At 38.1% G+C, this 15066-nt stretch overlaps 1 protein-coding gene across 3 annotated transcripts in view; it reads left to right on the top strand.

Annotated features, from left to right (window-relative positions):
• Positions 1-15066, top strand: part of gpc6a (glypican 6a) — a 155682-nt gene that overhangs the window by 126366 nt on the left and 14250 nt on the right. For 2 of the 3 annotated variants that reach the window (XM_075450630.1, XM_075450499.1), the window contains exon 7: positions 2368-2397. The exons of the other annotated variant lie outside the window; for it this stretch is intronic. In XM_075450630.1, the coding sequence (XP_075306745.1) occupies positions 2368-2397 (30 nt within the window). The remainder of the gene's footprint in view (positions 1-2367; positions 2398-15066) is intronic. 3 annotated transcript variants of the gene reach the window in all.

The raw sequence follows: 15066 nt of genomic DNA, 5'->3' as shown, positions 1-15066 counted from the left end.
GTTAGTCCAAAGGCCGGAAAAAATAGAGGCATACTCATGTATTCCATATAGCCTCCAGGTGCTGTGTGACTTCCACCACTTCTGTACTCTGTAAAATATTTCCATTTCTCACACTTACTGTCAGCAGAGAACTCACAAAAGAACAAGCATCTCAACATAATCAGCATGGACATGCTGCTTAGTATGCATTCCACATAGTGTTTGTAAAGGCATGATGGTAACAAAAACCCTTTTAACAGATTAATAAATTTATTTTGTCCCAGAAACTATCTATACCTCAGCCTGGAATTTGTATTGTGTTGATGAATAAAGAGGCTTTAACAGATTCACCATCCTCCCACAAAAAAACCTCAAGATGATAGAAAAATCCCAAGACATTAATTGAAGCTCGTAATGGGCCTATTGCTCCACCCTTTGCTATTGAAATACAGTGTGTAGGAGGCTGACAGTGTCTGGCTTCTGTATAACACAACTCAGAAACCCTCAAGTTGACATGATGTTAAACAAAGTCTCACAGCCCACGACTGTTCGCCGCTTCAGCTTTGTTCTTTAAAGTATAGGCTGCTGCAGTGTTTTCATGAGCTCACAAGTGCATGCTTAATATTAGAGTGTAGGTAAAATACCATAATCTCAATATGTCTTCCAACCATGTAGGTTGTTGTCCTTAATACTCTAAAATACGATCCATAATGTAAATCCTGTAAAGCAACCCCCCTACAAGTATTAAAAAGGAAATACAATAATATGAGCGTTTCCACATCCGAGCATATTTCATTCTCAATTCTTTTGTTTAAGAAACAACAAAGTCTTTATAAACATTACTAAATACATTCTTTTTACAACACTGCCATCACCTTCATGGACACCATTTCGCTGGTTGCCTTGGTTAACGCAGCACATTACAATGAAACATTGTCAGTTCCTGGATGGCATCAAATCCCTCTGTTTGGTTTTGAGAGCAATTATAGTTGGGGATATAAAACACTTTTTTACCACCCTGATGGACATCATTTTTACACTTCACGTGCAGCTGCTGTCACAACTACGAGAGATGTGCATTCTATAAAATAATATCTGCTTGAACGTGCAACCCATGGCCACATTTTGAACAGCCTCCATTATAATGTACCTTTTAAGATATATATATTTTTTTTTTATCAGAAGTTTAAATGAATTGTTGTCGTAGATGAAAATTAAACCAAACTTATGTAAAAATAAGCAGTTGCACAAGAATGACAGCAAATCTTCAAATTTTCTGTTTAGTGAAAATATCATGTTGCTCAATCTTGATTTCCTTAAAATTCTACTGAACGACATTTCACTACTCTGCAGTGTGTGAGGACTTGGGCCGGATATTAGTAAGCTACATCTTTTGTATGCCATGACATTGTCCTCTAGTTTATCCATTAAAAGAATGCTTCTTTATGTAATCCACCATCTAACTGGAAAATCCATTTATCAAACACATTATTGTCCTTGTGAATAAAAGGTACCGTTGATAATCTCATGCTCCATAAGTTGTTCAGTAGGATTAAAATGGAAAATATGCCAGAACAGAAAAGCGATTAAATGCTGCAGTGTATTGTGACAGTCTTTATGAGTAGTCTGCACTCTTAAGCTGCAATTGTAAGAAATAAGTACATTATGTACACTACAGTGGATGCATGAAACATTGGCAAGATCTTTCAGATGTCCTAAATGTACCGTATCTTTATAGAAAGGCCATGTTTTAGAAATCTTACTCAATCCTTTTATTCTTTTCATAACATATACATAAAAAGGTAGGTTAAAGTACATTTAGACACATCCCTCCAGTTTCTGTTTTAATAATTTATGATTTGATGCACTCATGCCCACTGTTTGTCAAAGATTTTCAAAAATTTTCACAGAAAACTGAACTGGGTTGCTCATGACAATACTATGGTATCTACAATTTCCTTGTGTAAATACCAGGTTAGGTACAACACTGAAATATATAGCCTCTGTGGTGCACACCTAAGGATTGAGTATTTTGTGTTTTGCTAAGCTCATTTGATTGAACTGAATCTGATTAACGGTTTTTATTGGACCTCCTCAGACTAATTATCCACACTGCGGTTTGTATGTAGGTCTTAATGTATGCATTGATCAGATTTGTTAGCAGCAGATTTTAAACTAATATTACACCACTTCATTGTGAATCAAATGGTACGAGGTGCGACATCTCAATGGCTGGTGAATTGAATATTTCACCAGCATCATTTATCATTTAACTTTTTGCTTCACTAACTAAAAGAGCCTCTTTTGCTCCTTTTCTCTCTCACAGTCTCTGTATTTCTTCGATGTCCAATTAAATCTCTTTCTTCTTCATTTCTCTGCTGCTCCCAGAGGGTTGTCTGGAGGACAATGCAACACAGCGTAAGCCTTCCATTCCTCCTCTTGCTTTCACCAAAACGTCTGTCTTGTGCTGTTTCTTTAATCAACTTGTCCATTGCACTTCACCTCCTTACATTATTCAACATTGGCATTGATTGCTTGTTTCAGACATGGCTGTTTATTTTGCTTGCATTATATTAAGATACTTAGAATTCTGTTTATGTCTCTTGTCTAAAACACTTTAGACTGTCTACATGGTGGTTCTGTTGTTCTGTTTCCTGCAGGAAAGTTGAGTTTGAATCTCTGCCATCGTTCTTCCTGTTTGTATTTTCTATTTGGGTTCACTTCAGTTTTCCCCACTATTCAGGGAAAAGCTGCTCAGGTGGATTGGATACTTCAAATCTTTTGCCTGTATTGTAGGCATGATGAGCACATGTTGGTGTAACCCTGGTGTGACAGTATAGCAAAGAATGCAGTATCTTTCCTTAACTTCCCCCTCGGTGCATGCTGGGAAATGCTTGTCCACCTGGGGTTATGTAAAGAGACACAGAGTATTTTGTGTTGTTTCTGCATGATTGTTATGGTTTCCGGGTATAGGAGTAGGCAACCTGAATAGATTTATTTTGGCCTGTCAAATTACTGTTGTTCAGGAGAATCTGAAGTTGTTTTTTAGCAAGATTCTGGAATGTTGTAAATTATGTGTCTGGTAGTTCAAAACTGAGTGGGTTTTGAATAAAAGAGACACAATTTGATATTGACCAATTTTCAATTAATGGTAAGTATTCTTTGCAAATGATTATGGCTATTTTCTGCACTCCTGTAGATTTATGGTTTTCTACACAAATGTTCTTAGCCTCCCAATCCTCTCTCTTTCACACACACAGACACATATTTTAAGCAACCCTGTTGTCAATTAGAATTTCCAGTTTTGAGGCTTTTTTCAGACCCTTTCAGCATTTCTTTTTTCTTTTCAAAAAGGTACCTGCTGAATAATGTAGCAACATTTTTTAATGAACGTTATTTATTTTTTTGTGTTGGACAGTCCTTTTCTGCCCCTCTCTCTTTCAAGTACAGAGATGGAGACTTTGTATTGGTGGATTGCGTAATGATCAAATAGGCACGCTGCAGTAGTTCAATAAACAAAAAGCCATATGACAGCTGACAAGGACATTCATGTAAGTGAAAGGAAGGAAAATTAGGATATTGTGTTGCTTCTAATGTAATAACGACTGAAAATATAAGTATATCATATAAGCTAACGACAAATTACCAACACCTTACCCATCCCATAGAGCATGAACAGCAAAAATAGACTAAACAGGGCAGGCAGTGTCATCAGCTGGTGGGCAGAGAATTGGTTGGACCAAATTAGCATTTTTGTGGCTACCCACACACTTAAAAACGTTTAGATATACAATTTTGAGAAAAACTGTTTTAGGGGATTAATAGCTGCTGGAGTGACTTTAATCTTTTCTTAAAAGTAACACAATTGATTCGAAAAAATTATTGGAATAATCAAGGCATTCTGCAGTGATCGTATGTAAGTAAGTATGTGGCTCCAATCTGTATCTCTTGTTGAGATAAACTGCTGGTTTAATATAAGCAGTAGTATTGTAACATTAGGTCCATCGTGTGTTCTATGTTAACATGATTTTAGAAGCGTGAGAAGGCACTTATTGGATCTACAACATTTACATGCTTTATTTATCCAATTATAAGCACATGTGTGATGGAAGATTTCTGAGAGAAATTACCCTGTGCTAGGTCACTTGAGCTAATTTTGCTGAAAGGACATTACTGTCAGTTTCTCAAATGCTCACAGGAAAGGTGTGATGGATGTCCTGAGGGGATTCAATCACTGATTTATTCGACTCTTTTCTAAAGATTCTGAACCTCCTTAATGGGTTGTTTGTTGTTGAGCATGGTTGGAATGGGGATGCAGCTGGAAAGAAAGCAAATCAGTCATTAGCAGTAGCCAGGCCTTTCTCCACACTCCATTTAACTTTGTTTTAGCAGGGGGCCAGGGCCAGGAAACGATCTGGCAGAAAACATTTTTCTCAGAAGAAAAACTGTTAAATAAATTACCAGCGTCTTCAATCAATCGCAGTAATCCTGTGTTGATGGGTGCCACAGATGTAAAGCCCACTTAAGTGTTTATTTGTTATTATAGCCACACTATACTGAAAGGACTAAACAGATTGAATGAAAAACACTGTCAATCTGATTATTGTAAGAAAACCGAGCGCTGAACATCTTTCTGCCTGTGAATGACTGTCAAAGTTATTGTTCCCATATGAAACTTTCTTCCGGCCAAAGTAATCAGTCATAGAGAAATTGCTCTGCCTGTTACATCTGCAGACACCACAGCCAATCAGTGGTAGCACAGTCAAATTGGTTGAATCCATGAGTCATGCCATAAAATGGACTCAGTTACTGCTCTATTAGAATTCTGGCATATAATGCAGGTCTTTCTCAATAGGTTCCTCTTTAATTGCCGCCGATAGTGCAGATCAGCAGGCAGAAAGAGAACAAGTATTAAGAAAAGTTAATCTCACTGGCATGCTAGTTCAGTATACTTGGCATGCTGAGCTGACGTTTTAGCAGCAGTAACAACCATGGGGCATGAGTGTTTCTAAACTCTTTTCTTAATTGTGCTGATGTAGATATGGGGTGGGGGGGGGTGGGGTTTAAAGACAGCAACACTGACTATAGCTGCAGCTACATCATCCAAAAACTAGGTGAAAAAGTGTATTCTAGAATGTTTAAAAGAGACATGTATGTATTCCCAGTTTGCTACACAATGCCTTCTTTCCAGTGGTGAAATGTGCAGACCGCATACTGGATACCACTGGATTACCACTGTTAGAGATATAGGGACTCAAGCCAAGTTTAGATTCCATGATTTTCAGTGTCGTATTGTGCACACTTAATGACGTGCTTGTCTTCAGGTGTTTTGAAGTCTTACCATATTCACTTTACATGACTGATCAGCATCCAGGGGGTCACATACATCAAGGTTTGTTACCGCACTTAACCCCTGACTCGTCTGACCGACTTTTTTCAAGCAGTTATCTTGTTATTAGTGATGCACTTTGGTACAATTAGCTCTTGGTGATTCAGTCTATTTTCTCACCAGGTTGTTGAAGAGAACTGTATCTCTTCTTTTCTATTTCAAGTCTGTCAAAGAAGCATGAGTGTTCTCTTCAAATTTCAACCAAATCCTGCTTAGTCCAAGTCCAAACAGACCATAGTTTTTTACAGTTCTCCCTGTGATGCTTGTTGTATGTTTGTTGTATTTCTCCTCCAGGTTTCACTGTGTCTTGCCCCTCGCCAAGTGTCTTGTCGTCTAATTGGCTGTAGCTCCTCGCTAAAACTCACTCAGCAACTTCGCTCAAGGCACTTCTTAAAAATATCTAGCTACCTTCATTTTGAATATTTTGTTGAAGTCTGAAATGTTATTGAGCCTCACTAATCACTTCTGTGAAGCATTCACACATAGCGATTGGTGACTGCCAGTTGGATGCCGATTTGACTGAGAGTGAACTTGGCTTTACAGGATTTGTGCTGAGAAAATTTAGATTTGAGAGATCTGACACAACTGCTAGAAACTGTACTGAGGTTTTCTGTGGTTTCAGTATAGTGTTTAGGTGGCCATAGAAGGGAGGCACAGGATGTTTCTCTCAATCTTTGTTCTTTCATTGTTGCAACACAAATGTCTGTTCACTGTGAATTCAATCTAAAAAGCGGGCTGAAGAACCAGCTCATCTCACAGGGCCTTTTTACATCTTCATTTGATGCCTTTTGGAAATAAGCTTATAGAAATTGGATGGTATAAAGCGAGTTTTCTCAGTATTAACCTCCATGGCTAAATAGAGGGTAGTGAATCAGTCCATTCAGAGGTAATTTTGTCTGTCAAAAGAGATAAATTTGTGACAGTGACTGATGTGTAATTAGCCATGCTCGCTAGACAGAAACCTTTCTCTGAATGAATATAGATTAATGTAGGAGGGACACAGAAGAGGAGGGTGGCTCCCTGCTAATTCCTTATTGTTTAATAGCAACATTTTTACTCTTTATCATTACATTCATGCCTTTCGTCCTTTAGTTTTTTACAGTTAATTAGGGGTGGTTTTTCTTATATCCTATGTACTCTTATCCACCACCTCTTTAGCTCCACCTTACTATGTCTTATGCTAAGCTGTACACAGTTGTAGAAAGTTAACTCTACTTTCCACATTAAACTCTCTGCTCTCCATCAATTCCATCCTTTGCTCAATTATCAGGTCACACTCTAAAGTGTTCCTCATGGATGTGCTTGCTGGGAATTGTATTGCTCCAGCCTCACAAAAAAATTACTATAGAACAAAAATTAAGCTTAGAAAGATGACCAAGCAGCCGTCTGTGTAATTGTGCTCGTCTCGACTGAAGAGGGAAAAAAATGGGTTCCACACCTGTTGTGGTGGGCAGCTGGAAATGTGCACAGTATGGCGCATGCTGCAGGGAGGGAGGCTGTTAAATCACAAAACTGCGGTAATGTTTCGTTGTTTGGTAGTTTGCAGGGACCTCGTGTGTAACACACTGCGCAGCTGTCATACTACCAGAGGGCTTTGTTACAAAATTTGAGAAGAGCTTTTGATATGAAATATCCGTATGTATGAAAATGTGCGCACACCTGATCCTGTGCACTTTTCATTTTTAAGTGCCTATGAACGTGAAATTGATTGCACGTGCACTTGCAAATACATGTGCATTAGTTCTGCCCAAAAATGACAATAAAAATTATGATAATATACGCCTCTTGCCACCTGTTCTCCAACTAACAAGAGCAAATCCCACTGCCAAGAACAAGAAGAACACATTTTTTTGTTGTTTAGCCTTTGGATCAGTAACAAACAGAAAATACTGAAGTGGTCATTGTTGCATTAGATATAGCTGGCTGAGAGAGATGCACAGATTCCGTAAAGTTTAAAGAAAAAAACCGAGTCTGACCTAAAAGTGGATGTCAAAAAAAGGGTATGTAGAGTGTTGCATGGTAGACCAGCAGGAAAGCTGGATCTGACTACACATGAAGCCACAGTGGCTGTAATTTAGCAAGTATCACATGTAACACAACAGTCGTGCAAAAATTACAATTACTGTCATGGATTATGAAATGGAACTAAGGAGTCAGGTACCAGGGAGACAGCGCTACAGGCCCATCCAAGTCAGGCAGACTCAAAGAAAAAGAGGAGAGGGAGACCAGCTGGCTGTGTTGTTCTCATGGGGTCCTGCTGCACCCTTAGCCCCGACAGGGGACCGGTAATCTGGTTGACTCCTCACAAATGCTAGAGCAGAGTAAAATGAATACCAAGCAATGCAAGACAATTGCAATTAGTTATAGAGGAATGATGTATTTGGAGACATAAGTTGTCCATTAAAGTAACTGGTTAAGATATAATGCCAAGTCTATCAGTTATTTTTTCTTTTTAAGATTGTTTGTATCATATCCTAAAAATAATATCATGTAGCAGCTCCATTTGTCAGGGAATTTGCTTTTCTCGAGAGATGTAGTGGTGCACCTCACCCCCTCTCCTTAACCCCTCTGCACCTTGCCAATGTGCAGTCCTTCACGAATATTGTCTGACAAGCACGATTGTGGCAAAGTGAGAAGCCATCTCCGCTGTCAGAAACTACATTCAGCAGGTTCTCAGCGCACTCAGTAAAGCAAGTTATGTTCAGTGTGGATGAAGTGGAATTTTCCTCCAGTACTCGGGTAAATGTAATTTGGAAAGGATGATGCCAGGTGAAGTTTGACTCTCTGATGTTAATCTGAATTATTATAGATTATCAGACTAATTGTTTATTTGCTTACATAGTTATGATTTTGAGCAAGACAAGAGTTTGCAAACGGTTTGCGCATTCATGACAGCTCAAGACTTTGCTGCTCTTAACGCACATTCTAAATATCAGTTCATTTTGATACATGCTGAACTATGCGTGGAAGCTGATGCATGTAGCCTTTTCTACACGAGGTCTCATCTCCTCTGCCTGGTTTCTGTGTGACCCCATTTAAGCTTTTCTGTTACCTTTTCTGGGACCTATTAGACTGCAGTGCAAGAGTTCTGCATGAGAAAATCTGAGAGAAAAAAATTGCGAAAATCCACAGTTTTCAAATTGCTGCAACACCTCCCTGTCATATTTCCATCTCACTTACTGCCAACTGCAATAAGAATCAAAGACAGCTTTTCACATGTAGATAATTAAACACGCGCACAACCAAACCCAAGGTTGAGAAATGTGCGTCTCTCACATTGATTATTATAACTTTAACCACTGCAATGGGAGAAAAGACTTTAAGGCACTGCATCTGTGTTGTGTATGAACATTTAATGATGAGGCGCCATCACAAAATTCTTTTTAAGCCTAGCACTGTGATCTTCCAACACATCATTTGTTGTATTTTAGATCAAATAGGAAGTAAAAACGTTAATTACCATAATGCTTCATGTTGATGACATGTATACTGCACAGCAGCACTTTGGTCTGAGGACAGTCTGATTAATTAACTGAGCATTAGAGTCTATCATGTAGCATCGAGATAAAATTTTCTTGTGATCTAATCAATTGGGTTGCCAAGATGCATCATAGCTTCTTCATTCACTGGATCCAATTAATGTTTTATCATGACTCGGCCTTCCAAACTCACACCAGAATTTTTTTTACTCCCTGCAAACATTGTACTTTGTCCGGTTCAGTGTAAATGACTCATTTCCCAGCTCAAGGTAAATTTTGTCCCAAACCGGTCCACAAAACCTGGTTTCTATACCCTCTGTGCAGATTGAATGAAGACGCTGCCAAAAAGCCATGACAAGCACTGGAATCCACTTTGGCTTCAACCTCTGTGCTTGTCATCAGACTATTTAGCCAGCTACCGTTTCCCTTGACGCCGTATGGTTATCACACAGGCGAAAGATAGTAGGTGTTTGCCTTCATTTATCACAGCAGAACCTTGAGAGCTTAACTCATTGACATAGGTAGGCATGCAAGCTCAAATAGATCACAATGTGTCCAAGAAAATCCTATTTAATGCATTATTCAAAGCACCGAATCACAAAATGCAGATCCATTGTGTCTAAAGTAACTTAACCCAATTGCTGTAAGCATAACAAGGAAGTGACCATTCATGCTGCTTCCCTGAGAGGATTTTGCTACTTTTTAAAAACCTGCATTAGCTACGTTTTGTATAGTTTAAATACCCCAGTGCAGAGAGACAGGTGATTCCATTATGATGGTTTGCTGGTTCTGTTTATGTATTCCTAAGAACTATAGGCTTTAAATGATCCCAGTCTATCCTTGGATACTTACAAGTGTTACATAACAAAATTGGGGGAATTTACTGGTACTGGTAGCTTTATTCATGCAATGTGCCTGTTTTGGGGCATAAAGTTTGTGTGACAAGTTAAAAAATCTTAATAGAGCAGTGTTTTGTGTTTCTACTTTGCTTTTGGATTCTGTGCTCTAAAGATAAGTGACTTCACCTGTCAGATTTTTGCACAGAAACGCCTTTTTCATTTTTAACATTTTAAGTTGCATCACTCCAGGGTTCAGAACACTGGCAGCATTATGCATTAAATTAATTTAGTAGTTTGAGTTACGTTTCTAAATTTACTTTGCAGAGGAGCATCTGTTTGTAAACAATTTTTTTCCTCCCTCCCAAATAGTATGTTTACCCTTGGGACAGGATGCAAAACCAGCTGTGTATGAAACTTCCATCTGTGCTTACATTAGTCAGGTCACGGTTTGTTTAGCATGAACGTGCTGTACTAAAACTGCTTAGCGTCTGTATCATTTGAGGTTCATTTCGTCCCTTTTCAGCAACATGACTTAAACTTTAAATAAACCAATATGAAATTAAACAGACAAAACTGGCCTCCATCAGACATCATCGACACAGTATCCATGAATAGCCTTGTGCAAGATTTTCAGTCCATTACAATGGTTTTGAATCCTTAGAATAGCTACGCTAGTTCTGTTTATTATTCTAATAGGTATTAGTCCTTTTAATATTATCAAAGTTGTTTTTGTGTATTTTGTGTAATTTTTCTATTAAATGGGACAGTTTTAGGGGAATAAAAACACTAAGAGTTTAAACCAGGAAGCCCCTGAGCAGTTGAAGAGGGAAGCATACAGCATATTTTCTTAATAATAGTTTGACAGTTGAGTAGCTTTGCTAGGGGAATAATGGGACTCTGGTGTATCTGGTTTGAAAAGAAGAGGCACAAGGATGTCATCTTGGACTTGCTTGAAAAGTTTTATTCTTTTTAATCAACAATAACAAGATTCCACGTTTTACACATCAGGGTTCGTTGCTTCATATGCTTCAGTTATATTTGAACCGTGAGACGATATTCTCAGTGTAGCCACAGCAATATGAGCAGTTCCATTAATAACTATGGAATGCACATTCATGCAAACACACATACACAGTGGTGTAAAAATCATAACGTTATTGGGCAGAGCTGTTGCCATGCAGCTAATGTGTGACTTGCATGCCAAGTATACCTGCTGCCTGTTGCTGAAATTAGCGAAGGTGGGGGGGCATCTCATTATGTTTACACAACCTCCGTTGATTGTTTAATTAACTGCAGACATGATCAGGGATAGTATTGAAATATTATTATTATTCTTATTATGAACCAACTTACCAGTTCACCTTTTGTGGGAGTCAGAGCAGCAACAAGTTGGCATTTTGTTGTGCATACAATCATTACCCAGCTTTAACAGCCAGTGAATAGTGTTTAGACATGAAGAAGAATCCTTTGGCGCATCTTTGTACACCTCCGCCCTAAACTTTCAAACATTAGAAACCTTTTCATAATTAAGGGAAAGATGTTGTTTTAGATGGGAAAAACGTTGAAATATGTCATTTTGAAGGAAAGTGGAGCCTTGGAGAGACTGTGCAAACTGCTTCTCTGCCACTTTCCTTATTGAACCGCCTCTCCTAAAAGAAACTCATAATGGGCAGAAATGTTGTTTTCCATGTCCACTCAACTCAACGTCAGTTTGTAGTAACTGCTCTTTCGATAGAAATGAAAATGGCCAGTGGACTCTTGGTCTTGCTACAGTACAACAGCCAACAGGCTGGGCTTGCCTCTCCTTCCCCTTCACCTGTGAAACTCCATCTGCAAAACATTTAATAGTCTTGATACTTGCCAGAGTTTCAGGCTCTTGGGCTTTTTGATATCTCTGTGCACTTATGTATTTCCTTCATCCTCTGTGTGCTTGTCATAGCGTGAGCCAGCTGGAAAATTCTGCCTTTAAGCACTGATTAGGACCAAACTATTTTCCCTATTCAAGCCCATTCCCTTTTCAGCCATCACTCGTGATTAATAGTGATTCCTCAACTGGAAATCACATATCCTGTATATAAAAACATATTTTTCACTTGTACAACATCCCATCTTTATAATGTTAAAATGTAGTAGTAAACAAAATAAAAAAGGTGGTCTGAATTCCTTATAAAACATTTTAAACCTGCACACAGCTGTTTTTCCACATGAGCTGTCTTCACTGATAATTATGATCTATTCTTGTCATGTTTTATCATTATTTTTTATTTCATTTTTATATTTGCTGTTTATTAGTTATTATTATACATTTTTCAATGATGATGCACTCTTTATTTCACAAGCTCTGTGGCAGGTTTTTAGTTTTTCAGTTCACTGGCCTTCCAGTGCTCCCACAGATTAGCATGTTCTAACTGGTAGTGTACTGGTAGTGTATGCCACTGAATTACCCAGCATCTTACTCTGATTGTTATATTCAATTTGGCATACCTTTTGTACTTAATCGATTAATTGTACAATTAACTAAGCTTAATATGAGGCTGTTTCTTAGGATTTAGAATAGTCAATAACCTAAGTGAGTAATTCAGCAATAAGTCAAATATGTCCCTGAAAAATAATACTGTAATGTAGATTTGTTGATTTAGAAAATGCTCTTTGGGAAAATTTGAATACATTGCTTTTGCCTTCATATATCAATTAAAAAAAAGAATGTAGCTCTTTAGGAAAAAGCTGCAAATCCGGCTTCTCACTGCATACAGAAAGAGTAAATACATTATTTCCTGATTTTAGCCTTCTGACACTGACTTCCTCTTAAAACCTGTATAGATTTTATTTTTATCAATAGTATTCAAACCCTGTTCTGGGCTTTTAATTCAGCATGAGCAGACCTTGAAATCTTGAACAGCTTATGTGACTGTGTGGACTCAGATCAGAGGGCACTTGGTTAGATCTTTTTGAGCTTTTGGAAGTCGATTTATGTCCCAGTGAGATTTTTTTGGAAGCAAACGTTGCCTTAATTTTACTCTTTTGGCTTCCAGTGTTTGTATTTTTTTTGCTTTTATTGTATTTGATGTTTAATGAGTCATTTCGAAGAAGTGACGAGCAGGTGTCGAGAGCTTTGGTTGAGATTTAAACACAACGGGTCATTGTGAATCACTTGGTTTCTGTGAAATTGATTAAGATAGGCCGTGTTAATGGTCCATGTGTGTCCGTAGACAGAGAATCGTTCTTGTTAAAAGAGACGTGAGCAGAGGCCAATCACAGCATTTAATCTTTGCTACAGTGAGTTACAGCTCTGTTTTAACTCCGTATACAACTCTCCATGGAGACAGACAGGCACTTATTCACAGAAAGCACAGTACTTATTCATAGCACTGATCATCATTCAGTGGTAAACACTTCTGATGTGCTGAGAGAAAAGCTTAACACAACAATCAATCATGAAAAAAAAACCTCTCTCTGTGTATGACTGTTAGATTCCATCTAGCATCAACTGTGTAGTTGTAGCGAGTGGCTCTGACCTGTGAAAGTCTTAATTAAGATTACTGGACACACATTAACATGCATTGCTAGAGTTTGCCCTACTTGCTGCATGCTCTGAATGCTCATCAACCGCTTGACACCACTCCAAGGAGTCAGCACACCCAGAATGAGGCAGATTAGGAAAAAGCTTTTACTGAATGAAAACTTCCATTTAAGTGGTCACACAAGGAAATGAGAACATGGATTGGAACAGTAAAACGGCACTTAAGTTTGTTTTTTTGTTTGCTTTTTATGCATGTTTAATTTTGTCACAAGGTCCTTTCGGCATTGGCATATGGGCTGCACATAAATCTAATTTCCAATAAATATATCCTACATAAAAATCACCAAACAATTAATTGAAAATAAAATGCTTTTCAAGTAGATTTTTTTTTCTTCTTTCCTTTTTCCATCAGATTCTGTAGCGAATTAAAAGTTAAATCGCATTACTTTGTTGCGATACAAGATGCGTTCGGTTGGTTTTCCATCAAACAGGACGATTCTAGCGAAATAAAATGACATCACCGGAACGTGCTGATGCGCATTATTCTGACTCGACCAGATGATTTTCCATTACAAAAGTGGCAAATTGTAGCGAATTAGAATGCTCGGTAGCGGGAATTTAATTGCTCGCGCTGTTATTGTCAGCCTCCTGTTATAACAGTTGCTATAACTTTCAAGGCTGCGTACCTTTTCACCACCGGCTTTCGTTTTATTTATTAGGCTAGTTACTTATTTAGAGTTATGGACCGTAGGATAGGACTAAACATGCTGCTAGTGCTGCTATGTCAGCTTATAATAGCCGTCAGAAATTTAAGAAGGAGGATGAGAGCGAGGGGAGAATTAATTATGCTGCTTCAGGACCACCCGAATTGTGTTTATAAAAAGCAGAGTCTCTGCTCTCGACCAGTTGTTTCTTTTAACATCGGACATTGTTGTTTCTAGTTGTTGCTGCTGTTTTGATACCGACAGGATAGGTGAAATGGGGCGGCTGAGCGGCTCAACAACAACATTCGAATCCTCGCACTTTACCAATACCATCTGCGCATGCGTGGCTAGTCTGAATCGCATTAACCTTTTCCATCACTTCTGCAGCGATACAACTTAGCCCTGAACCACCTATTTCGAGCGAATTGATTTAATGCGACAAAACAGGCGTTCTAGCGATTTAACCGTTTTTCCATCACATGTATCGCACTAACTTCTGATGCGCATCAAATTAAAGCGAATCATGTCGTTGATGGAAAAAGGGCTTTTGTCATGAAACAGAGTTTAGATGTTTCTGTTATTAGTCGCCCAGTCATGCAGCATGGGAAGATCAAATCAAATCAAATTTATTTATATTGCACATTTCATGTACAAACAATTCAAAGTGCTTTACATAAAATAAAATCATTGCAGCAGGGAGTGGAAGAAGCATTAAAAATACATAAAAGAATATAAAGAGAAACAAATAAAATCATTTAAATGAATAACAGTCTAGATAAGTTAAAAGATACCGTGCAGATTTCATGCATAGACACATGAGAAAAGAAATGTTTTTAACCTGGATTTAAAAATGCCTACATTTGGTGAAAGTTTAATTTCACCAAATGTAAGAGATGTCTTTGTAAATGGATTTCAAATTGGAAGTATTATTTATGATGACCAACAATGCTCTCATTACCAATTAGTTGTGTAAATCCATGTCAGACTTGAAGGGTGAATGTAAGCACGGACAGTTTTGGAGGCTTGGGGGCTAATCAGAAAATGATTTTGTTTTGCAATAAGCTCACTATCCATGTGTATTTGTTTAGAGAATACTGGGTTATTCAGGCTTGCAAACTATTAGTTTGACTGCAGAAAAACTTGTGACTCTACAAGT

This window comes from Odontesthes bonariensis, chromosome 1 (assembly GCF_027942865.1).
Source record: "Odontesthes bonariensis isolate fOdoBon6 chromosome 1, fOdoBon6.hap1, whole genome shotgun sequence".
NCBI lineage: Eukaryota > Metazoa > Chordata > Actinopteri > Atheriniformes > Atherinopsidae > Odontesthes > Odontesthes bonariensis.
The sequence above is the reverse complement of the archived record's forward strand: the minus strand, read 5'-3'. Positions and strand labels throughout refer to the sequence as shown.